At 43.0% G+C, this 26,487-nt stretch overlaps 1 protein-coding gene across 1 annotated transcript in view; it reads right to left on the reverse strand.

The window, feature by feature from the left end:
- Positions 1–13,666, reverse strand: part of MARCHF4 (membrane associated ring-CH-type finger 4) — a 194,310-nt gene extending 180,644 nt beyond the window's left edge. Inside the window, exon 1 of the mRNA XM_042445499.1 lies at positions 12,804–13,666. Coding sequence (XP_042301433.1) covers positions 12,804–13,340 — 537 coding nt within the window. The 5' untranslated portion in view covers positions 13,341–13,666. The remainder of the gene's footprint in view (positions 1–12,803) is intronic.
- Between the last annotated feature and the right edge of the window lie 12,821 nt (positions 13,667–26,487).

Genomic DNA, 26,487 nt, shown 5'->3' on the forward strand with positions numbered 1-26,487 from the left:
AACAAACTCCCTCAGAAAGTAGTGGAATTTCCCTCCTTGGAGGTCTTTAAACAGAGGCTGGATGGCCATCTGTCGGGGATGCTTTGATCTGGATTTCCTGCCTGGCAGGGGGTTGGACTGGATGGCCCTTGCCGTCTCTTCCAACTCTATTATTCTATGATTCTATGATATTTGTCCTCCTCACCTTGGCCACTGCAGTTGGGGCTTGGGTTGTCTAAGGGTACACAGTGAATTTATGGCTTGGGTAAGATTTAAAGTGCAGATTTTTGTTTTGGATGTGCCTTTTTGTTTACTTCACTATATCAGATATGGGAAAAGTTACTTTTTGTACAACAACTGCCAGCAGCTATACTGTTTGTGTGATCCCTAAGTTCTACCCTATGTCAACTCCCACAGCCAAAGAAAGAGAAACACAGAGCTACATCATTATGGATTGCATTCATCTAAAGAACATTTTCCTTTTCTTCACCCCTTTGCCTAACTTGAGGCTGTGTTTTTTTAAAAAAAAACAAAAACCCCTGAAACAATCAGCTTATGCATAAAAGCCCCAAACACACATGCAAAGCAGAAGATATAAGCAAGTCAGTAGCTCCAAGCTGTCATGTTTCAAACTGTCCTAAAACTTAAAACTGAAAATCCTTGCTGACTTTTTGGCTTGCAATAGTTGTTACATAAAAAAAAAATCCTCAAGAAGGCAGATTAGAGAGACACCAAGAGAAATCTTATTTAGGCTTGTTTGTAAAGAAAATCAAAACTGGATTTGCATCTCTTTATGAGACCTGACAGCATATTGTATGGATAAACCATTTCTGTCTGAAAGTTTGCATTTCTAATCAAGTATGAGGGCTTTTAGCATTCTTGAATATGCTTTACTGCTTATCCTTCCCCTATTTCCTAAATGGGCAAATCAATGGAAACAGATGCATTCAAACTTGTTTTTCATATACTGTCAACCAGTAAGTGTGACTATCTGATAAAGAAACTTGTGGAATTTCAAAACTTGCATACTCCTTGGCTAAGAGGGACTCATCCAATAGATCTAATTATCTCAGTTATCAGGAAAACAGAGACAGTCTGTCTAAGACTGGGATTGATGTTCCAGATGTTGTTGTTTTGCAAGCCCCAGAAACCTTAGCAAGCATAGCCAATGATGAACTCTAGAGAGCCAGATGCTTCCTCCCCACCTCCGATGGCTTAATATATATTAATGACAAAACCCAGCTTGGATGATGGTAGCTAGACTTTACATTATGTATTCTTCATGATTAGCACCTTTCTGGTTTCTTGGTGATTACAGTCTTTCAGTTAAAAAAAAAAAGCAGCCTTTTTGTAACATAAAAACCAAACTAGTGTGAAGCTATATAAACCATGAAGTTTATCGCACAGGTCCTCCTGTGTCCGTTCTGAGAATGGAACGGAAGGCGCAAGAACGAGTGTGGAACGAGTGGGGGACGGATTTTACCACACACTCCAGTCCCTCATTCATTCCGTTCCCCCTCTCTTCTGTTTTTAATCCACTCCAGAGGGGGCAATTTTTGAGAACTGTTCAGAACAGTTCTCAAAAAGCATTCTCTCTGGAACAGAATGGGAACAGAAGAGAGGGGGAATGGAACGAGTGAAGGACTGGAGTGTGCGGTAAAATCCGTCCCCAACTCGTTCCTTTTCTTGCCGGGCCATTCTGAGAATGGCCCTGAAGACCTGTGCGATAAACTTCCATGTATGATGTCCTAAGCTCATGCTCATGTACATTCTGATAGGATCTAACCCTGAATTGAAACTCTCTATTACAAAATCAGTATTACCACTACCCTGCTGAGAATTTACTTGAAAATAAACCCTACTTTATGAAATGGGGCTTCCTAGTAAGAAAGCTAACTCATTTGAGATGTAGTGTTGGAAAAGAGTAGTAAGAAAACTGTGGACAGACAAAAAGACAAACAAATGGGTCCTTGATCAAGTCTGAAATCTCCTTGGAAGCCAAGATGATCAAATTGAGGCCATCGTACTTTGGCCACATCATGAGAAAACATGACTCATTAGAAAAGACAAGAATGCTAGGAAAGGTAGAGGAAAGCAGAAAGAGAGGAAAGCCATATGCCAGATTAATAGACTCAATCAGGAAGGTCATTGGCCTGAGTCTGCAGGACCTGAGCATGGCAATGGAGGACAGCAGGGTTTGGAGATGTCTCATCCACAAGGTCACCATGAGTTGGGACCAACTCAAGGGTAGTTAGCAAGAACAACAAGTAAGTGTATTTAGGACTGCAACCTAATTTGTTTTGAAACTATGATCAATAAATCAGTCTGAAACTTGTCATGCTGAGGTTTTTCTTATATAAAAAAGATAGTTAACAACAACGCTGTATATTCTCAACTATAAACTGACCTCATGTATAAGTCGATGGGAAGGTTTGGGGGACAAAATTATGGATTTTGATATGACTTGTGGATAAGGTAAGGGTAACATATAGGGGCATATAACAAAGGATCTAAAGGATGAAGCAAAGGAAAATAATGCCAAAGAACATACAAAATTCCAGGAGGCATAACTGTAATGTGCTCACTCTAAAGACAGAATGGATGAGATCATATTCTTGCCTTTCACCAGGGGATGCTTCCTTTTTAAAATAATAATTAAAGTAGAAGTACTTACACTGACCTGTGGGTAAGTCATCTCAAGTTTTTGGGGTCAACTTTTTGATTAAAATTTCTAGACTTATACATGAAATCAGAATTAGACTGGATCTAGAATATCATTGGAGAAGGCAGACCAAGTCTATGAAAGCTTATGCTACAACTTCTTTCTCGCAGTTAGTTTCAAAGGGGCAACAAGATCCCTTTATATAATGTAATCCTATGTTCATTTACCCCAAAGCCCCAATTAAGTTCAGTAGGGGTTATTCCTAAATAAATCTGCATAGGATTACAAGCTAAATTTATCTGAGTTTACATCCGCTAAAATCAGTGAGTAGGAGCTAAATTCAAGTAATTTTATCTAGATGTTGTAGGGACCATCAGTCCTAGCCAACATGGTCAATAATCAGGGATGCTAGGAGATTAACTTCACAATGTCTGGAAAGACATAGGTTCCCCACCTTTGATGTAGTCAAAACCATTGTTGTTTATTATAGACTACTTGATAAGAACTCAAAGCAATTTACAGTAAAATGCATAGCACCATTAAACCATAAAACAATATCAATGCCTTAAAAGAAAACCTACAAAAATATTATTGTCAAATTCAGAACAGACTGAAAGCCAGAGGTTTCACCAGTTCCTAATTCATTAGCAGGAAATGTTAATGGCTCATTAACAGGCAGGAAATTGTGGCATCTGGAGTTCCCTGCCTCTGATGCAGGTTGTTTCTGTCCAACCTTCACCCAAATGGCAATTTGGGAGAAATTGTGTGTAGATGAAGACGTTTTCTTTCTAAGCAAGTATTCTAAAAATATTGAAAATAGAAGAGTACCATGTTTGATTCCAATGTAGATCAGAATGTGAACAATCACTTTCAAGTGAGATGCTGCTTTTCATGGAAGTGTCTCTCTTCCTTTTTACAGAATTACTTCAAAGTAGTTGAGACATGCTTTCATGCATTTTGTCTGCTTATTCTCTCCAAAAAAGTGAAAAAAAGAAGAAGAATGTTCACATAGCACTGCAACATAGCTAAGTGTTTTGCCCTCATTACAACAGTGCCGCTCAATCTTGCATCCCTAGATTTGTTGGACTGTTGTTGTTGTTTTGTGCCTCCAAATCATTTTTTACTTATAGTGACCATAACCATTGGCAAGGATGGCTGGAGCTTTTTAGCCTTGAAGTGCTGTAACATCTAGGGCTCTAAATTTAGGAATAATTACATTAGAGCAAAAGCATTGGGAAAGGGACTTTGTTAATATCTAGTTTGGAATCTCACTATAGATCAGGGGTAGGAATTGCATTAACTGTTATTGAACTGCAATGCCTAACCATGATAACCAGCATAGAAAATGGTGAGGAACACTGGATAACCACTGCAGTGTACAGTGAATAGCTTTCTTCCATAAAGGGCTGCTGTATCACTGGGTGGTATACTGGGAACAACATACAGGCAGTAGCTGGGACTGAAACCAACAGTGGATTGGGCCAGAATCTAAAGCAGATGCTGATGGCACCCAGCTCTGCTGTTTGTCGCTGGGATTGGTTTTGGCTGTTCATGTTATGGACTAGTGCCTGGATGCTGTAGTGGGCTGGAAGGGAGCCAGTAAATTGAAGGTGAATCCTGATAAGACAGAGGCTCTTTGGACTGGTGATTCTTGAGTTTGGGAACTGGGCAAGTGATCTGCCCTGGATGGGAATGCACTGCCCTGAGGGTGTAAGATCCTACCTTGGCAGTGCTCCCAAGTCCATCTTTGTCACAGGAGACTCAGGTGGGCTCTGTGGCTGAAAGGGTCTGGGGCTAACATCAACTGTTCCCCCAGGTACGGTCATTCCTGAACAGGGATGATAGCCATGGCAATCCATGGACTGAAAACCTTCTGCTGACACTCCTACAATGTGCTCTTCATGGAGCTGTCCTAGAGGATGACTTAGAGCTTTATCACACTAGCAGGCAAATGGGATTTAAACGAGAGTTAAATGAGAGAAAATCAGGAAATGCCGGAAGTTTATCACACAACATTTCCTGGTTTTCTCTAGTTTAACTCTCGTTTAAATCCTGTTTGCCCACTAGTGTGATAAAGCTCTTACAAACAATAATCAGTGCAACATACATCAACTAGATTGCTGGCCAGAGCATCATACAAAAACCATATAACACTGGTCTTAAAGGAATGTCACTGGCTGCCAATACACTTTCAGGATGAATTCAAAGTGCTATAGCATAGTTTAATGTCTTGAATACTGGACTAGGGCAGTGGGAAACCAGGGTTCAATTCCTGGCTCAGCCATGAAACTAAGTCAGGCCTGTTACAGACTGCCAAAATAAAGCTGCTTCGGGTCTCTTTGGAGGTATGCTATTTAAATGATGCATGGGTCCTAAGAGTCCGGAGGTCGTGCCAAAGCCACACTCCATTCCTAAGCACTGGAGGGCAGCTTTGGTGCAGCTTCTGGATTCTTAGGATGCATGCATCATTTAAACAGCATACCTCCAAAGAGACCTGAAGCAGCTTTAATTTGGCAGTCTGTAACAGGCCTCAGTGACCTTGGGCAAGTCACACTCTCTCAGTGTCAGAGGATGGCAATGGCAACCCCCTCTGAAGAAACTTGCTAAGAAAATCCTATGATAGATTCATCTTAGAGTCAACATAAGTTGGAAATGACTTGAAGGCACACAATAACTTGGGACTTTGACAGTCTCTCCCTGTACTCCCCTGCTGAAACCTCTTTATGTCCTACCAACAGGGGTAATATATTGTGTGATGACACTGGTAAAGGCCTTCTCAGTTGTGGCACCCCAGCTGTTGAATACTGATACTGAGTCAACACAGATATGGTTTAATAGGTCTACTCTAGTTGAGACTAGCAATAGGATTCAGATCGTTTTGTGTCTAGGAAGAGAGGAGCTTAAAACTGGAATCCTTACCTAGGAGTAAACCCCGTTGAATGAAAAAGGATTTACTAGCTGAGTATGTATGTTTTGGAATGTGCTGTAATTGTCTTACAGCTTCAGTGCTCTCTAAAACAGACAAATTGCCTTTAACACTGATTACACACTATGCATACACACACTCAATGACATGGTTCATAGATTCCACCTTTCCTGGACTAGTGCAGAAAGATAAACAGCTTGTGTAGCTCTATAAAGATGAAATATGGAAGGTACGCAAGGGGAATAGTTATGTGCCTCTTCAAAAGGTGGCTTTCTAAATATATCAGAAATAAATGTCAGTGATGTGTAATTTGTATGTGTGTGTGGAGGTTGTATTTCAACAAAGAGGATTTAAACACCTCACACACAAAAATACAGACACACACATCTACCTTCTTACCTTAAGGGATTTCTCTGCCATTGTCCAGGTTTGTGTCTTAATGGTCTCACTAGCTTTATAGTCTTTCAGATCAGAACTCAGCTTTCTTGCACTACAACTTGGTAAAGCTACTTTTTGTTCATCCATTACTTTTAACTATATATGTATTCATCCACTACAATTTGGTAAAATTAGTTTCTTGACTATGACTCCCAGAATGATGGAGCTGTGTTCCAAAAAAGTAACTTTTCCAAGCTCAGCTGTGTACAGATCAGGTTCAGGGGTACTGGTAGGAGAATGTAGCACTGGAAATGGGTCCCAGAACAACAGTAGTTGCTGTCCTTGTGTGTCATGGTTGTGCCTTATTGCCAGGGTCAGCTCAAGACATTTTGCTACCTAAAACAGAACATCAACTGGCATTCCAAGTCAAGGTGTATGGTATCCAAAGTCAGGCACATTGTTTTGGCTCATGAGGCAGAAAATCTCACAAACACGTCTCACTCCCTGACACTAAACATACCATATCAACTTAAATAACTAACAGTTTGTTGCCTTGTCTTGCCACCCAAACTCTATTGTCCAAAGAGACTCTCTCAATCTGCCTGATAGTAGGGTTGGCCCTGCCTCAATCTACCTGTTTTGATAAAAGTAAGATGCTCTTTTATGGTCAAGAGCAAAAACCACATGGGAAAGGAAAGCTTTGTTGCTAATTAGCACAGAAAAGGTTATTGCAAGGATATAGGGAAAAAAAGAGTTAAACAGTCTCCCATTCTCCAATCAGCTGCTGGGAGCCTTGTACAGCAGCGGAGAGATCACATCACTGGCCCACAAGTACACAGCACCACTGCAGTCCAAGGTCTGTGTTGGAGGTATCTGAGCATAACCTAAGGAATCTTATTTATACATGCTAAGCCCCCTGGTCTATATTTGATTTTATATTTCTGTCCCAGTTAGTGCACCTGTGTGTCTAGAACTTATGACAGGTAATCTGTCATACTTGCCTTTGAAGGTCACGTTCCCAAATCATATCAACTGTCCTTGGACATCTCCCCAGGCGCAGATGTTTACTCCAACTGATGCCAGAGAAGACAGGGATTCTTCCTTAATTTCTCAGGCTTGTACTGTTCCAGTAGCTAACAATGCTTGCCAAATGTGTGTGACATTTAACTCTGTAGCTTCTCAGGCATGGGTAGAGATGAAGCATGCCTCCAAACTTCTTGTTACAACAGTTTTCTTCTAATTTCCCATGTACCATCCCATTAAAAAAAAACCATGTGAGAGAAGAGGAGGTAACAGTTCAGGGGCGTTCAGTGAGGGAGCTATAGTAGACAAAGGGTTGAGTCTATAGAATTCTCCTCCAGCACCACATTTCAAATGAGTTGTGCTTTTTATTTATGATAAAAAATATTCTTACACTACTCACCAATATAAATATAGAATACAAGTCACAAGTAAGGCTCTCTTTCACCACTTACCTGATTTTTTTTAAGATGGTGATATGAAAGGCAGGATTTAAATCATCTGCATCCAAAATCACTGCTGAGTTATGGCCCCATATCATAGTATTTATGATTTCTAAGTATGGAAGTAAAAGTTGGGCAATAAAGAAAGCTGACAGAAGATAAACAACTCTTTTGCAATGTGGTGCTGAAAGAGAGGTGTATAGATGCCACGGATTTCCAAAAGATGAATAAATGGGTTTGAAAGCAAATCAAGGCTGAACTCGGACTAGAAACCAAGATGATTGACTTGGAGCTATCATACTTTGGACATGTCATGAAATGATAAGGCTCACTGGTAAAGACAATCATGCTTGGCAAAGCAGATAGCAGTAATAAAAAAGAAGAAGAATGTCTAACAGATGGATTTATCTAGTCAAGGAGCCCATAGCCCTGTGAGTTTGCTAGCCTTGAGCAAGGCTTTTGATGACTGGGATGTTTGGAGGTCTCCCACTCATAGGGTTGCATCTGAGGAACTAGATTAAGGGGCAGTAGAGACAGGTGGCTAGAAGCCATCCCTGTAAGCCCCGTGTCTGTGCTGAAGCATGTGCATGCTGTAGCACAGATGTGCTCTCCAAAAGGAGCCACTCTAGGCGGCTCCTTTTTTGTGGCATCATAAAAGCTGTGATGCAGCCCTATGACGCCTCTTCTGCCCAGAAGCGTGTGGGCATTTGAGCACCCTTACATCACAAGGCTGCGCCCCATGTGGATAGAACCGCAGCCTTGTGATGTAAGCACAGTGATATTAGGGCTCAGCACATATGGACGCTGAGCACTATCGAGCCCTAATATCACCGCTAATGGCTAATCTGTACCAGGCCCAAGTCTACAAAAGTTTATGCTACAACTTCTTTCACACAGTCTCAAAAGTGCTACAAGATCCCTTTGCACACTGATATTCCAGACTAACATGGCAACGTCTTTGAATTCTACCCTCATAGGATTGCTGTATGTCAAAGCTAACTTGATGGCAAATAACAAAAACAACAAATGCTCCTTCTTATTGTCTTACATCCCCTCATTTTAGAGCCTATGCATAAACTATGGATGGGTCACCTATTTTCTGCAGGCCACGTGTCACCCTCTCCATTTCTGACACATCAGTCCAGATATGCTAACTATTTTGTTGTTCTGTCCACTCCCAGAAGGCACCATTCAGCTTAAAAGGAAGGCTTCCTCTGTGTCTTATTTTAAAGTGAAAGTACAATTGGTGGAAATGCTGTAGTGTATATGTGGCCACTGGTGGGTTCTGGGAATAACAATATTACCCCACCACACTATATTACCCCACCATGGACACACTGGAGGACATTGTCCATCCCTGGTATAAATCCTACACAAATGTCCCAGGTGATTGTGCTTTCAGGAGCTCAGTCATGATGCCCAGAGATTCTGGCTCTAAAATCTTTATCTGGAAACCAGTCACTCTCCTGGACAAAGTAATGTCATGCAAGATCCCTTCAGTTCCCATTTCTCACTGTGAATCTTTTCACGTTCTGGAGACTGCTGTGTGAGCATTTGTTCCTTTCACAATCCCTGCCAGATGTTGAACTTTTCTACCGTGTTTATTAGGCCACAGGAAATGCTCCACTGCACACAGTTACATTATAGGCACTACTGGGAACTTTAAAAAAAACAAAACTCGCTCCTTTTTTCCAAAGGGAAATTGTAACAATTAATCACTCTTTTTTCCAAATGGAAAAACTCACTCCTTTTTTTCCAGAGGGAGATTGTAACAATTACTCTCAGAACAGCAAATCAGCTCTGGATCCAAGAGAGACACTGCTGCAAATTCTGGTTTAATCCATTTTTATGAACAACTTCACTGACTTCTTTGCCTGGAAAGCAGATGTCATGTCCTATAAAAATCTGCAAGGGCAGCTCTTTACATTAAGCATTAACAGGATTAACCCCATCATCACCAGTAAGTAGTGGCTAATTCCACGTTAGGCTTGCAGAGTGGAATCTTTCTAGCAAATGCTACATTTGCAGTGCAAAACATTTTCATTTATGCTGATTTTAATTTCAGAGAAAGTGAAGTATAGTCAGTGGGGTATAACCAAGCAGGTGTTCCAGCAAGTTTTGAATATTACATTTTATTTCACAATACTGTTTTCTCCTGTATCTGAAGTCTTACATGTTGCATAAGCAGCCTTCAGCCCTCTAGATGTTGCGGGGACTGCAGCTCCTAGCATTCCTCCCTAATGACTATACTGGCTAGGGCTGATGGGATTTTCAGTTCAACAACTGCACAACTGCATGATTCCTAGTGCTGATGTAGTAAAGCATTATCAGTTGTTTAAACTATTATATGATGTCCTTTAAAAATGTTTGTCAAAGAAAAAATATTTTTCTCTCCATACTACATTGTTTCTATATTAGTGCTTCTCTGCAGTTTGATTTTAGCCTATGGGCAAGTCACCTGCAAGATCTGTACTGTGGCATATGTTGGTTGTATATTGCACAAATTATTGATCAATAATGTGATTGAGTCCCTATGTTCTGGGTCACAGAGCAGTGATCATGGGTGTTTCTCTTGTTATCTTGCTACCTATACAGTGCCAGCAGTGAGGGCAGGATCCAATTATTTTATGTGACACTGGGCATCCATTCATCCTCCCAGCCACATTACATCTATGCCCACAAACAGTACAGCTATCACTCTAATCTATATTAAATGTATCTATGGAAGAATCCTTTACAACTGGTCTATTTACCACCTAGTCCACACACATACATACACACACATATGGGCATATACAGAGACATACACAATGCCAGTTGCAGGTCTGAATTACTAATGTCTTGCAGATGAAACAATCAAAACCACAAAATTCCACTGTAACCTAAGACATAGAATAGCCAGCTCTATATAATTACAGGCCTAAAACATGTACTTATGGAACACTATTGCTCTACAGAGTACTAATAAAGAAGCTCCTAGAAGACTGTTAGCACAAAATAAGCACATTTCTCTTGTTTTCAATAGCTACATTATTCTTTTAAAGGAACCTTATTACACACACACACACACACACACACACACACACTGTTACTTTTAGTATAGAAAGTTTTAGCCTTATCTCCTTGTTCAACATCCTATGCGCCAGGGTAATATGTCTTTCATATTTCCAATTTATTTACAGAGAGCCAAAGATCAGAAATCATAACACCTGAACTTAGCCCATGAAGTGAAATGATTGGGAACAGAAGTGATTGTTCAGATGCAATTAAACTCTAAATATTGTCTATCACCACCCTCCAATCAGTTTCTTTTGTAAAAGGTTCTGATGTAATCATGCCACTGTTCATGACCTGGTAAAAGAAAAACAGTGTCCACAATATGGCAAGGACACAAGGGTACCTAAATTCCTTTATTTCAATAGTACTTTGATCTATAAAACTGTACCAAATTGTGATCAATCAATACAATCTTTTGGAAACTTCTCTTTCACAAAGCATCTTGAAAATACTGTAAATAGGACCTGGACAATAACACAGTTGGGTATACATGCAAATTAAGAGCTACATAAGAGAAGCCTCCCCTAGACAGCAGTATGTTTGTTTGTGATAACACACACACGCACGGACGCGCATACACACACACAGATTTACTCACTCATGCCAAAAATGAAAGTTTAGAAATTCTGTTATTAGATTGCCTGTTATTTTATTTTGCCTTATTTTGTAGATTTTAAATGCTTGCTGAAGAGAATGAGCATTTGCTAAAAGCCAATAGGGCACCTCTAAGACCCAGATTTTGGATGTAGAAGCTGAGGCTTTTTTAAGCACTTGAAAAGTTATGTACCATTCTCAGAGAGCATTGACTAATAAAATGGACACTCAGATATCTTTTGATCAGATAGTCAAGATAATATCACTATATTTCATTGCATTCATTCATTGCAGCTCCAATACACAAAACCCCACGGGCTTTGAAAGCATTTTAACACACTCAAACTACCATCAGGGGGGGAAACCCTGTATTGTTTACCTTGCCCCGCGTACCAAGCTATAAACCACCAAGTGAACAAAAGCTATGGCTGCTGTTTTGAAAACCAGTTTTAAAACCCCAAATGTAACAGGGAACCAGTTGATAAGAGAATAATCATAGCACAGTTTAACTCTGAATGACACATGCATGGGGCCAACCTGAAGGAAATGTAGAAGCGATATTGACAGCTACATAATATCATTGGCACATAAAGATAATGAACTGAAGCACACTTCAAATAGAATATCGTGACCATCTTTGGAACTCATACAATGAAATGGAGCCCATGGAAGCATCTACAAGCAAATTTGCCTTCCTTCCTTCCTTCACCCATAGCTGTTACGAAGGAGGTACAAGGCAAAATATCCCGGGTGGAATGTAATTGTACAAACTCCATCACCAGGGCAATTATATGGCAGCTCCTTCCAGGTTTTTATTTTAACCTACAGGTTTGCTCATTTGTTAATTTATCTCTCTGTATGGCTATGTTTATGTGGAGGGGGAATTGCTCTCTGCAGTGCTTTCGAGGTATGGCCTTCTTATGTTTCTTCCTGATTTTGAGTGTATGTGTGCTGGCGAAATGTATTCTGGTTCTCCTGTTCCTTCTTTTTTCTTCCCAGAGTTACCAAGTTGGAACATTTCTGTTCCCCTTCCAACTCCTTCACGCTTTCTTTCCCTCCACTTTTAGCAACAATCACAAATAAAGAGAATAATCCACCATGGGGCAGGCAGGAATCAGTGAGGAACAAAACACTGGAGTTTATCACACTGGGGCTGATTTCTGCATTAAAGAGAGATTAAGCACATTTAAAGCATCCTGCCAATAAAGCGAAAATGGCAAGTAATTGCGTGAATGATTATCACACGCAATTGTGCAAATAAAGTGATATCAGAAACACATTGTCACTAAAATCAGAAAGTAAAAAGATACACAATGCTTCTTTGCAACCACTTTAATGGTGGGTTTGTGCAACATTGTGTGAAATTGTTTCATGTAATTATGTGATTTTCCTGGGATATTCCTGGGATAAACTCCTGATCTCCTTCGTGGGATAAACTCCTGGATAGTTGCCCAACGTTGGATTTTGACTGGCCCTACTGGCTGGACAGTCAAAACCCAACATGTCAAAGTCTGGGAGTCAAAGCCCAACATGTCAACTTGCCCAGGCTCTGCTCCACATGGATTCTTCAACCACACTAGCCAGGGGAGTCTGGGAGTTATGGCCCCCCAAACCAGCTTTCCTCAAGTTGTGCAGAGGCAGGCATTGGGGCAGAAGAGTTCAGTTCCAAGGAGTTGAGGAGACCAGTGGAGGCTTTCTCCCCCGTCCGTGCTCACCTGTGATGCAAAGCGGAAAAGGTACTCACCTGCTCCGGCCCTTGAAAGCAGATCCTGCAGAGAGGGGTCCTCATCCCACTATCCAAGCTGCTCCCTAGGGAATACCGGTCCTCTGTCTTCCCTTTGCAGAAGTCCTCCGAGGAGACGCTGCTCATCATAGACATGGGCTGCTCCCCTTCTCCTCCGGGGCTCCCCCACTCTTCCTCTGGTGGGCTAGTAGTAGTCCCCACTCCTCCTCCTCCTCCACCACCGCCGCCACCTCCTGCCCCTCCAGGTCCTCTCCATGGCCCCCTTCGCCCTCCATAGAGCCCAGCCAAGGTGTTGTTGTTGGACGCCTGGAAGCCCAAGGCTTGGTCCCCAGTGTTCATGGGGGGCAGAGGGGGTGAGGGGGGTGGGGGCGCTGGGGGCCTCCTCAAGAGGAAGACCTTCAGGTCATTGAAGAGCATGCGGCAGCGGCCCTTGAGGAGGCCCTGGGGGCGCAGCATCTGGCTCGGCAGGCCCAGCCCGGAGCAGCAGCAGCACCAGCAGCAGCACCAGAGGAGCACTGCAGCGCTGGGCCTCAGCATGGGCCGGCCTGCAGGGGGCGCCCGAGAGCAACGGGGGCAGGCAGCGGGACGCCGCTTGCGCTGGAAAACTGGTCCCAGCAGCAGCAGCAGCAGCAGTAGCAGCAAAAGCAGCAGCACAAATATCCTGAAGTTTTCTTTTGCTACCTTTCCCTCCTACAAAATACTGAAGGGCCAACTCCCTGCTGCCCACATCTGCCTTAAAGTAAAATAAATAAATGAAGCGTTCCACTTCTTTGGAAGAAAAAGAAAAAAGAAAATCCAACATGAAATATTCCTGGTCAGGAGTCTCTTGCCCCCAACATGCTTGGTGGGTTGCAAGGAGCCAGACCTGGGGGTTGGGGGTGGGGGTGGGGGGTTGTTCTTGGTTAACCCCGGAAAGGAGAAAATAGGGGGAAAGGGAAGTCAAGAATTCAAGTCATCAGCATCGGTGGGGAGGGAGGGAAAAGAGAGAGAGAGGCATCTTTTAAATTATTATTTAAAAAACCAAAACACCAGCATTTGGCATGTCAAGTATTTCCCCTTATTACTATATTTTTAAAAAATCAAGTTGGAGTTTCAAAATGTGCTTCTGACGGAACCAGAGCCGAGCATCGAGGCCAAAAGGAGCTCTGGCTGCTCTGGGCATCAAGTCCTAGTGCCAAAACCGGACTTGGTCAGCCCCAGAGGAAAGCCCCCAAGAAAAGCCAAAGCCCACCGCCCCAATGCACAGATCTGGGGGGCAGGGGCAAGGGAGAGCCCCCCCCCCCGGGGCATATCGGATCCTGACAGCGGTCTTGCGAGGTCGGCTTAGGAAAAGAGTCTCCTCCGTGGAAATGGTTCAAGTCTTGAAAGGAAGTATTCAGGGGGGTTGACTGGGATTCCCAAAGGCACCAATTCCAAGCACGATCGGGACCCCAGGCACACATATATATATTTGTGGGGGGTGGGAGAAGAGAAAGAAATTTGGGAGAGAGGAATTGACGGTGGATCTTGGTTATTCCTCAGATTGTTTTCCCTCCAGAAGAAGCAGCAGAAGAGGGAAGAGATGGAGCTCCATTGCAGTCTTCTTTTCGCGATGAGATGGACTTCCAGGAAAGGCAGACCTTCGTTGGCTTGTCACGTTTCCCTGGGCTCTTTGTCTGTCCTCCTTCCCTCTTTTCCCCTCCTTTCCCCAAAGAGGGAGATCAGGAGGAGGATGGAGCGAGAGGCTGGAGGCTTCAGCCGATGCAGGGCTCCCCTCCTTGGGATGCAGGAGGCGCCTTCCTCCTCGCCCCCACCACCCCCTGGCCCTCCTCCTCCTCCTCCCGCCTCCTCTTCTTCCTCCTCCTTCCCCCACCTTCTCCTCCTCCTCTTCCTCCTCCTCCTCCTCCTCCTCTGTCTCTGACGGGGGCTTTCGCTCAATGGCATGGACGCTCGACCATGGCAGGTCTTGGGAACCCAGAGAGGAAGCCCAACGCCGGCGACGAGGAATCAGCCAGGGAGCCAAGGCCAGGGGGCTGCCTCGCAAAGAGGCTGCGCCAGAGCAAAGGCCCTCCCAAGGCAAGGCAAGGCAGGAGGGGCTCCTTGGCCTGGCGATCCCCCCCTCTGGCCCCTCTCAGCAGCCCCTCTCCTCCTCCTTCCTCCTCCCCCTCCTCATCCTCCTCCTCTGGCCCCTCCGTCTTGCCTCGAGGAGGAGGAGGGTGATGTAGCTGTTGCTACCTCCTTGGGATGCAATAGGGAATGCAGTGCAAATGGGGGGGGGGGGCGGAGGAGGGGGCTGGGAGGAAGGGCGGGAGCAGGCAGGAGGAGGGGTGGGACCTCATCTCCTCCTCCTCCTCCTCCTCCTCGATCCTCAAAGAAAGCAGGCCGAGGTCTCCTGCTCCCAGTACCTCGCCTCCATTTCGGCCTGCACCCCATAGGAGGGGTCCCAAAGCCTCTTCCACGTTGACCAGGGCTAAGAAGCACAAGTGGAGATCTTGCCAGGGGTGGTTTTTTGTTTTGTTTTGTTTTTGGCTTTCCTGGTCTCACCTCCTCCATTTTTGTTCCCCCGTCTAGGATGTCCTACATTTTGTCCTCTCCTGTGAGGCTAGGACACCTTGGCCGAGGCAGAAGGGAGGAAGAGGGAAGGGGAGGCTGGAGAGAGAGAGAGGGAGGGAGTTACAGGCAGCTTGCTGCCCAGACTTGCTTTTTTCCTCCCCCCTCCAAGTGCTGTTCATAAACTCGGGGGGGGGAGGAAAGGTCTGGCATAGACACCCCCCACAAAAAAAGACCAAAAAGAGGGAAAGAAAGGGGGGGACCATATGCTTGGGAAGCTGGCATTGGGAGCGAAAGAGGCAGGAGGAGCGAAGGCAGAGCTGCAGCCTTTTCAGCACCAGGAGCCTCTGGACAGCTCCCTTCCTGGCCTGGCGCGCAAAACTCCTGCGAGACTGACGCAACCAGCAAAAGGGAGGCAGGCAGGGAGGCAGGGGAAGGGCTCTCAGTGGCACTCAGCAGGCAGCTGCTCACCCTATGGGTTGGGTTGCCATCCTGCACAGCAATACATCCACACCTTCTGCGCCTATTTGTTTGGAATATGATGGGATGACCCGTTGCCAGTGCATCTTTCTGCAGGGTTTGTGATGGTGATTGGTGGTAGTGGTGAAGATGGTGATGGAGATAGTGGTGGAGATGGTGATGTGATGTTAGTGGTGGTGGTGGTGGTGGTGGTGGTTATGGTATGTGTGTATGAAAGGGTCTGGCCTTTGGGTGTTTAGATTGTTGTTTCCAGGTGCCTGTTTGGAGGCATCCAGAGTTTAGAGAAGTTACTTTTTTTGGACTACAACTCTCAGAATCATTCAACCAGCATGGTCATGTTGGCAGGGACAGGAGGTCTGGGCGTTGCCATCCAATAAAATGTTACCATCCCCCATATTTGATGTGCATGTGGAAAGTGGGGTGTGTGGAGAAAGGAGGTGTCTATTTACGTCTAAGGTGTGAATGTCAGAAAGGGGACCATTGAGAAACCACAGGTCTATCCCTCTCTCAATGTTTCACTTGATGTGTATGTGTATCACTGAGTGTGCCTGGCATGTACATGAACAGAGTGCCTCTGTGATTCAGTGTGATGGTAATCTATGTATCATGGCAGCTTGGGAAGCTGTTTTGAAGAATGGGCACAGAGGCCTGCAGAAGACATTCCTAACTGAGAAGCATCTGACATTCAAGTGGATCCCTGAGTTTCCTCCTGCCACTGCTCAGTTAGGCATTGCTTCAGCATGTCACTACATTCATTTTTCTTGAAAGCAACTTTCCAAACTGAATTAATGAGGCATAGGAACATTGCCTCCTCCTCCTCCTCCCTCCCACCACTTTGTCCTTCTCCTTCTGGACCTTTCAGTCTATGGGAGTATGGATTACTTTTTCTTTATGTGTGTCTTTGAGTAGCTGTTAGAGCAGGATTTGCTTTCTCACCTGTATCCCGTTTTTTTAAAATGGGCTTAGTATCCCAATTGTCTCTGCTGGATTGTTTTATGAGTCTTTTAAAAAAATCTCTGTGTTTAGCTTTGAGACCATAGTATGATGGGTGATTACTGAATGTGTGTGAGAGCACTTGGGTCTTGGGGAAATTGCACTTGTGTCAGTGTTGCTGTGTCAAATTATGGATACATAATTTGTTTATTCTCCTTCCTTCATTTTTGTCTTTAGTGGGGAAGGTTGTGGGTGGATCAATCATGTGTGTGTGTAGTCTTCACAATATGAGATCTTCTATCCCTTTCCTGTCAGGATGCATGCATTGCCAACTGCATACGTATGACCCCATATTGATATCTGCGTGACTTTATGTCCCCTGTTTCCAAGTGGTGGCATTTAACAATATATTTCATATTTCAAATCTTGGTTCCATACTGGCTAGCACAACATGAATAGATATAACATCAAGAAATCATTATATTCAGGAACATAGACAGCAAAGTATGTATCCTCATTATCCTCATCACACCAGCAATTCCTCCAAGAATAGGAGCCACTGAACACCTCCATGAATGCATTTCTGCAAACTGTAAATGTTCCTATACTTTCCCTATGAAATTCACCAAGGATCAAATGATTAAATAAATATATTAGAGTATATCTGATCTAGGAAGCTAGGCAGAGTTAGCCCTGATTAGTACTTGGATGGAAGACCGCCAATGAATACCATGTGTTGTAGGTTAAATTTCAGAGGAAGGAACTGACAAAACCACCACTGAGTATTCCTTGCCTAAGAAAACCCTACTAAATTCATGAGGTCACCAAATTCAACAGGAAACTTGAAGGCACATATACACACACTGATCTTGGAAGCAAAGTAGAGTCAGATCTGGTGATTACCTGCCTGGCTACTAGGAAATGGCAAATAATGTGGGCTAGATTTCAGAAGAAGACAATGAAATTCATGGAGTCACCATAAGTCAACAGGTGACCTGAAGGCACACACACATACATTTTGGTACCTCAAACAATCCATTGTCCTGCTTGGGTTTGAGTGTGTGTGTGTGTGTATATATGTGTGTGTGTGTGTTGCTTTACTTCAAACAGGTTTTGCTGGGCCCTAGGAAATAAATGTTATTTCTAGGGTACAGACCATGTCACTATCTAGACAACATGTCCAATCCACTTTCCACATTTCAAAGAAGGTGGGTGGGAAATAGGGATCCTCTGAGAAACTATTGTCCTTAGCTGTGGATGATTTGACAGTATAAGGCCTCACCTGATGTATTTCAGATTGTTTACACTACAACTACCACCACCACTGCAAACAGTCAGACATAATGAGAATTGTACTCCCAAACATCTGGAGGTCACCTAGTTAAGGATGGCTATTTTTCAGTGGTCAATTGTTTTCATTTAATAGTAAGAGATTGTTAATACATGACTTATTCTGCCTGGCAATTCTGTTCTTTTTAATATATTTCATATTTCATTGTGACAAACCCTGGTTCCATAATGGGTGGCACAATGTAAATAGAGATGAGATCAAGAAATCATTATATTCCAGAACATAGGCAGCAAAATATGTATCATCCTCATCATCAATATTATTCCCTGACATTTTAAAAAATCTAAAGTGTAGAAGGCAGTCTACAAATGAAAACCAGTGTTCCAGTAGATAAAAATACAAACTTAAAAAAGATCAGTAACAAACTGACAAAGAATATCAAAAGGTGTAGAATGCACAGTAAATTCATGATGTTATCAAATCAGGCTTCAATAAAGCCATCCTTTTCACTCTCCTCTCAAAACGAAGCAATGAGGAAAGGGGAAAAGGGGATGAAACCTATCTCTCTCCACTCCATACTCTGGGCACCAAAATGGAGAAAGCTGACATTGACAGGAAGTCAATAGATCAGAATGGCTATCCTGACCGTGCTTATGTGGGATGACAATGTGTGTTGGGTGTGTGTGTGATTCTAAAGATATTCCAATCCCAAATCATTTAAAGGTTAAAGTCAGCACCTTGGAGGGCACAAGGTTGGGAATATATGGAATTTAAATAGCATAAAAAGATCTTTGGCTGGTACTTATCACATGACCTCATGTTGCTGTCTTCTATTCTATTTGTTACTGTAGTGCTCTTATTCATTGACAGGCTAAACTCATCCATAGGCTCTCAGTCTCACTGTTATTCCATTACTGTTTTTGTATGATAGGCCCCTTCCACTGCAGTTTTGTTTCTCAGGCAGTCACATGGCATGAGTGGACATGATTCTGCTCTTCTCACCTTCTCCCCCTTCCCCTGCAGTTATTGTGGTTGCCAACACCTTCCTGAAACTAGCTGTTGTGTGCACATTTACATGGCAGCTGGCTTCAGGAGGCAATTGTCTCAGCAGCAATAGCAAAGGACTGCTGCATGAATGTGCACACAGCGGTCCCTCACTTCAGAAGTGGAGAGGAGTAGTGACCATGGCAGCCAACACCTTCCCAAAACTGGCAGCTGGGTGCACATTCACACAACTGCTGACTTAGGGAGGCCTTTGGAAGCTATGATCATTCGTTTCTACCCTTCCTCCTTGAAGGTGGTGTTTGGCAGTGTGGAAAACAGATCATGTGACATGGATTGCCATAGTACTATCATAGGGGGAAAGTGTGATAGGAAATGATGCCAAACTGGTATGTTTCCATTATTAAATTAGTGTGAATGCGGCAGGACAGCAGGCTGGTATGATGAGAAGTGAACTTGCATTGGTGATCAGTAAAGTCAAAAGAATATTGATACAATGTAGTCTGAATGGGAAGCTACTGTCATGAATGTTCAAAATGTGTTTTGGATCTTTTGCAGTTAGTGAACTGACTTCAAGAGGAGTCCCCACATAACGTAAAATATAGTAATCTAACCTAGATGATTGAACTAGGTATCCAGGAAAGAGTGCACTTCATAAAATTCATTCCTGTCCACTGTCATTAACTGGGCCTGCCAATGAGAGTCTGGATCAAGGGTTTTTTCCTTACACTACATAACTGTTACTCCAGGAGTGGTTCAGCTCCATCTAGAAGAGGGTGGAATTTTAAACAAAGACTACCAGAATTCCCAGTCAACAAAACTCTATCCTCTGGATTTCATTTAATTTTTTTCACCCTTATCTAGTCCAAAATCTCTACACCAGACACCAGAAAATCCACCACTTACTTCACCTTTTCTAAAAGCACTGCCTTTTAGCTACTCTCCTGAGACCATTTTATCACAAAGCAGCTAATCCACATTTTCTGCTTGGTGAACACTCAAGAGAGAGCCAGAGCAACATCGGCTTTCTGCTGAAGATACCTGTATGGTGTTTGTAAATATGTGTTTGTCATGTGCATCCTGTACATTATTACATGCATTATAATAATAAAAGAGAATGTCTGTCTGTGTGTGGCAGCCCATTCTGACACAGGAGTTTATCACAAGGGGTTTATTCCATGCAAAAACAGGATTTAAAACAGGAAAAGCCCACAAACGCGGGATCGTTTTCACATGACATCATGCATTAATATGCACAGAAAGTGGACAAATCTGACAAAAGTGGGATCATTTTCACATGACGTGGGGGGCATTGAGCATTAATCCAGCATTAACCATCACAGAAAGTGGACAAAATCAGCTACTTTTTACTTTTAGGATTCTCCTGAAAGTAAAAAGCGGCCAATTTTGTCCACTTTCTGTATGGGTTATTTTCACATTACTGCTCAAGGCCCCCTATGAGCCTCAAAATGATCCCACTTTTGCTGGATTTTTCTGGGATTTAAATCCAATTTCTGTATCAGATTTAGGCACTTGAGGCTGTGCAGACCACCCCTGAAGGGGTAGCCTGCAGCTGCCTCCATCTTCACCAGATCAGGGCCGTGGCAACCACATGCCGCGGCCCTGATCTGGCCTTTCCGTGGCACAAAAAGGAGCTGCAAAAAGTGGCTCCTTTTTGTGCCCTGGAAAGAGTGCCATAGCCGCCAGCACCACAGCTTCATGGTGCTCCTCTGGCACTGCGTCATCTAAACACAGCACCAGAGGAGTGCCGTGGTGCAGCGCATGGCATCACGCTGCCATGGGGCAGAGTCTGGGCATGTGTCATGTGGACGTCACACCCTGACTCCACTCCCAGGCTGGCCTTAATGGCTGGTCTGCACAACCCCTTAGCCTTCCATGTGATAAACTCCATAGTCTTAGATGGCTCAAAATTTGACAGAGTGTTTTGGCTTGTGGTCCAAGTCACCGTATCCAGTTTGTGGGGTGGAACCAACCTTTTGGGGTCCAACCTTTTGGAGCAGTTTAGGTTATGGAAGTTCACAACCAGATCTTATAAGTGGTGGCACTGAACTCATGACAGAGAAAGAAATCTCTTTTCTTTGCTCTTGATTCCAAAAGAAGACTTTTGTTGCTAGGACTTCAGTGTCACTGTTATTATTAAGTCACTGATGGGGATTAATACACTGGGGGATTCGTACTCTGTTTTTACAAATGTCTCTAAGCTATTATGAGGAAGGGTGGAGTATAATTTGAATCAATAAGACCAAGGTAAGAATAATAAGACCAATAATCGATTTTCATAGTGCATAGATATAGGGACTTTTAGGAGTAGTTCTGGTCTTTTTTGCTTTTTTTTCCTTTCTATCACCAGACTGATACTTACCTGTATTCTTCTGCTTCCTTGTCAACCCCCTTGCTGTTCATTTGCTACTAGGTACTCCGGTAGCCTTTACTGGACTCCACAACCCCAGTCTACAAGAGAACAATTTTTCATGCCCAGGAGTTGAGACACACCTAACAAATCCTTTTGACAATTTGGGGCTAGCGGCAAGGCAAAAGTCCTACCATCACTAAGGAAGTCAGGGCAGATTTAAATGTCACTGAAAGGTTATATGGGTCCAAGTCTCCCTTTGTGAGAAAAACAATCAATGGGCTTTGCTGAAAAGCAGCATGAAGCGGAATCCAGGCTTCTGCATCATTCCCTCATTAAGGCTAGAGCAAAACAAAAACAAAACCCAATTGTTCAGTGCAGCCAAATGAAAACAGCATGCACACTTAATTTACTGCAAATAAGTTACAGATCAAACTGCTGGAAAGTTTAAAATGTTTCATCACTGCAGCCTGCTACACCACTAAAAATCAGGTTTTCATTTTTCATAGGAAATCACAGTTGCTCAGCATTTCAGAAATATATCAAGGACTCTGTGCATTGAAATTCAGGGTGCAGCAACACTGCACAATTACAGCTGTTCAATCTTACTTTAACTACCAGAGTTTTATCCTATTTGTAGTTTGTGGAGGTATTTAGAATTTTCTGTCACAGAACTCTAGGGAATGGACTAGAGCTCTCTAGCAGAGAAATCTAAGTATCTCCTCAAATTACAAATCCCAGGATTCTGTAGGATGGAGCTGGGCTAGTTAAAGTGCTATGAAACTGCTATAATTATGCAACGCAGATATACCTTCAAACTTTAGTGTAACTGGATCCTTGGTGAAAGGGAAAAAAACCAGTATATAGGGGGACTCTGAAAGGACTTTTGGCATTTGGCTTTAAAGAAGTGAAATTGCTCTCAAACTCTGATAGTGGATTTCCCAGATACATAATTAGGATGTGCAAAAGTGACTTTGTTAGAAGGTTTTAAAAATGGTCTGGGCAAATTAATGGATAGTAGGTTTATTGACAGCTATCAGCCATTGTCTTGGATGAAGCCAATTATCTGGATCCATTTCAAACTGGCTTTAGAGTGGGATACGGACTTAGTCGATTCTCTCCATCTGGTCATCAACAGAAGAAGTGTGACCCTGTTGGTGCTCTTGGAGATCTCAGCAGCCTTCGATACCATCGACCATGGTATCCTTCTGGAATGCCTTAGGGAGTTAGGTATTGGGGGCACTGCTCTCCATTAGGTCCACTCCTACCTCTTGGGCAGATTCCAGATGGTGAGGCTGGGGGACAGTTGCTGTTCTCAGAGAGAGCTGACATCTGGCGTCCCTCAAGGCACTATTCTATCCCCCATGCTGTTTAACATTTACATGAAGCCTCTGAGAGATATAATCCGGAGACATGGGGTGCGGTGTTATCAGTATGCTGATGACACCCAAATTTATTTCTCTATATCTCCGACTGTTGCAGTGATTAAGGATGACATTTCTCCTCTGGCTGCCTGCCTTGGGTCAGTAATAGACTGGATGAGGGAAAACAAACTCAAGTTGAATCCAGAGAAAACGGAGGTACTTGCGATAGGTACCCAAGTCCAGGGACAGAGATTTGTCAACCAGTCCTGGATGGGGTCACACTGCCCTTTAAAGGAAAAAGTTCGCAGTTTGGGTGTAATCCTGGACCCATCTTTACAATTATCATCCCATGTGGATATGATGGCCAGGAGTGCATGGTATCAACTTCGGGTGATATGCCAACTGTGTCCCTACCTGGACCAATAGGACCTTGAAGCAGTGGTACACACACTGGTAATCTCTCGTTTAGATGTCTGTAATGCGCTCTACATGGGGCTACCTATGTACCAAGTTCGGAAGCTTCAAATGGTGCAAAATGCGGCAGCCAGATCATCTAGATCAGACCACATAACACCAGTATTAAAATCTCTTCACTGGCTACCAATTAGCTTCCGGGCGCAATACAAAATGTTGGTTATTACCTTTAAAGCCTTACATGGCTTGGGCGCGAGTTACTTGAGGGAACGCCTTTCCCTTCACAATCCGCGCCGCACTCTCAGAACAACCGGGAAGAACTTATTAGAGTATGCAAACACCAGGTTAACAACAACTTCCCACAGAGCATTTACTGCCGTAGCTCCTACATTATGGAATGGTTTGCCAGAGGAGATCCAACTCCTTACCACCTTAGATGCCTTTAAGAAGGCACTTAAGACAGATCTCTTCCGGCAGGCCTATCCACGCAGTCTGCTATAAGAAAGTTTAAAATACCCCACCTCTATTTGTAAAGATATGTATTTTAAATGATGATTTAGTCTATGTATTATATTGATAGCGGTTTTACTGATTTATTGAGTGTATTGTATATGAAATTGTAGTTTTTTATCTTGTAATGTTGTTTCTATTGTTGTAATCCCACCTTGATCTGCAGGGAGAGGCGGGAAATTTAAATTTATTATTATTATTATTATTATTATTATTATTATTATTATTATTATTATTTAAAGGAAACCTTAATGCTTAGAAGCAGTGGGGGGAGGGTTCTTCCTTTTTTGCCTTTTTTGGGGTTTTTTCCAAAAGGATCTATCTGGCCACTGTTGGCAGTTGTGTGTTGGACTCATAAGCTTTCTTTGGTTCAGTCCAGCAAGGCTCTTCTAAACTTGCCATTTATTTAGTTTTGCATTTTTTTTTAAAAAAAAATGAAAACTCTGTTCTTCATCCAAAACAGCTCCCACTGCTTATGAATATTGGCAGTGGGACAATCTCTGTTTTCAGACTTACAAATAAAAAGATGTGATACAAAAGACGGGATATATGATAGAAAAGAAGCAAAAGAAGCAAACTTCATTTCAAAATTTGCCATAGTTCTCAGTTCCAAAGTTCAGTGGGCAAGAAATCCAGGTCAGCAGGTAGTAAATTCAGCAGAATATAGAGTTGGACTTAATCTAGAGTAAATATGTATACACTATAACCTTAAGCTTCAATGGTTTTGTGGGGCCAACATAGATGTAAAATACCACTGTTCCATTACATATTCCTCATGCAAACAATTGTCCCTATATAGAATTTATATGACACAGCAGAGAGCTGTGAATAGGAAGCAGTAGAACACACATCTTTTACTTTACTGAACTAGTTTAGACAATTCTATCACCCTCCCCAAACTAAGTCATATTACAGACTCAGTGATGTGGCTGAAGAAATCCATCTGCAGAGCATTTCACTAGGGAAAAGGAATGGGCTGCTTGTCCTTTCAGTCTCTTTTTCCGGTTCTTTATGGAAAAAACTCTGATAGACTTTCAGATGTATAGACCTCCAAGAGGTCCTGTTTGTGTGTGTATGTTACTCCAAGTCACCTGGTGACTTATGAATGACCCTGCCATTAATTTCCCCATGGATTTCATAGGGTTTTCTGAGTTAAGTCAAGAAGTGTTTTTTCCAGTTCCTTCCTTTACTGGTCCACCAAATGATATGAATATCCCCCAACTGATAGACATCAAATCTATTTGGTTCATGACAAAAATCAAATATTGGATATCTGTTAACACACACAGTGTCTAAAGTATGTGTTTATGTGTGCTTGTGTGTGCAGGAAAACCTTTCAGTCTAAATCCCATCCCAAGTATTTTTTTTCCCTTTGCTAAATTCTTTCTTCTCCCCCATGACATTTATACAGAGGTGGCTGTTTGAACAAAATCTTGAAGCATTTATGTATGTATACATCTCATTTGGAAAGTAGAAACTGCTCTTAATCTATTTCCATGTACCCACATACACATCAGTAATGTAATACCCAGGTGGCACCTGCAGTGGCCTGAATAGAGTTTTATGTGTAAGATTTGGGTAGGTAGGACAAGGACTTTATCACACCACCCTGGTTTGTTTGGGGTTTTTTGGTGGGGGGGGGAGTTGTTGCAAAAACTGTGTTAGTGAAGCAAATAGGAACATACCAGTTTGAAAATGTTCAGTACAGTCAGCCCTTCTTATACACATATTTTTTATATACAGATTCATGCACGGTTTGAAAATGTTCAGAAAAAGTATAAATTTCAAATATCAAATCTTGATTTTCCATTTTTTATAAGGGACACCATTTTGCTATGTCATTATATTTAATGGGACTTGAGCATCCACGGATTTTGTTATCCACGGGGGGGGGGGGGTCTTGGAACCAAACCTCAGCGTATAACAAGGGTCCACTGTATGCCACTTCTCTGTAATGGGGCATATGTGCTATGAGTGTTCAGCTTTGGGAATCCATGATCCCTTTTGCACCAGCTCTGTAACTCCACCTTCCTGCCTATGAATGCCCTACTCATCATATGTGTGCCTATCAATTTTTTAATTATTTTTGCCACAGCTCTATAATTATGGGAAAACAATTTATTTAACATTTGTAGTTTTTTGTGGGTTTTTCGGGCTGTGTGGCCATGTTCTAGAAGATTTTCTTCCTGACGTTTCGCCAGCATCTGTGGCTGGCATCTTCAGAGAATGCTTGCCTGGAAAGGACGTGTGTGTGTGTGTGTGTGTGTGTGTGTGTGTGTGTGTGTGTGTATATATTGTGTGACCTGGAAAGGCAGGAGTGTTTTGTATGTATATTGTTCTGTTGCTAATGGCAGGCCTCAGGGTGGGAGAGTCTGCAAAAGAGATTAGTGTCTGCTTGATTAGTGATCATTGTCTGCTGGGAGAGTTCTCATTTGCATTTGTCTTTATCTTGCTATTTTTCAAGACTGGTAGCCAAACCTTGTTTGCTTTAAGGTTTCCTCTTTCCTGTTGAAATTGTCCAGGTGTTTCAATGGCTTCCCTGTGCATCCTGACATGGTAGTGGTTGGCATGGTCCAGAATTTCAGTGCTTTCAAACAGTATTTTATGCCCAGGATGGTTTGTGGCATGTTCTGCTACTGCTGATTTTTCTGGATGGCCCAGTCTGCAGTGTCTCTCGTGTTCCTTGATTCTTGTCTGGTGGGCCCTATGTAGACTTGTCTGCAGCTGCATGGTATGCAGTAAACTCCTGCGGCTGTGAGAGGGTCTCTCTGGTCCTTGGCTGAGCATAGC

Source organism: Sceloporus undulatus, chromosome 1 (assembly GCF_019175285.1).
Source record: "Sceloporus undulatus isolate JIND9_A2432 ecotype Alabama chromosome 1, SceUnd_v1.1, whole genome shotgun sequence".
NCBI classification, from domain to species: Eukaryota; Metazoa; Chordata; class Lepidosauria; order Squamata; family Phrynosomatidae; genus Sceloporus; species Sceloporus undulatus.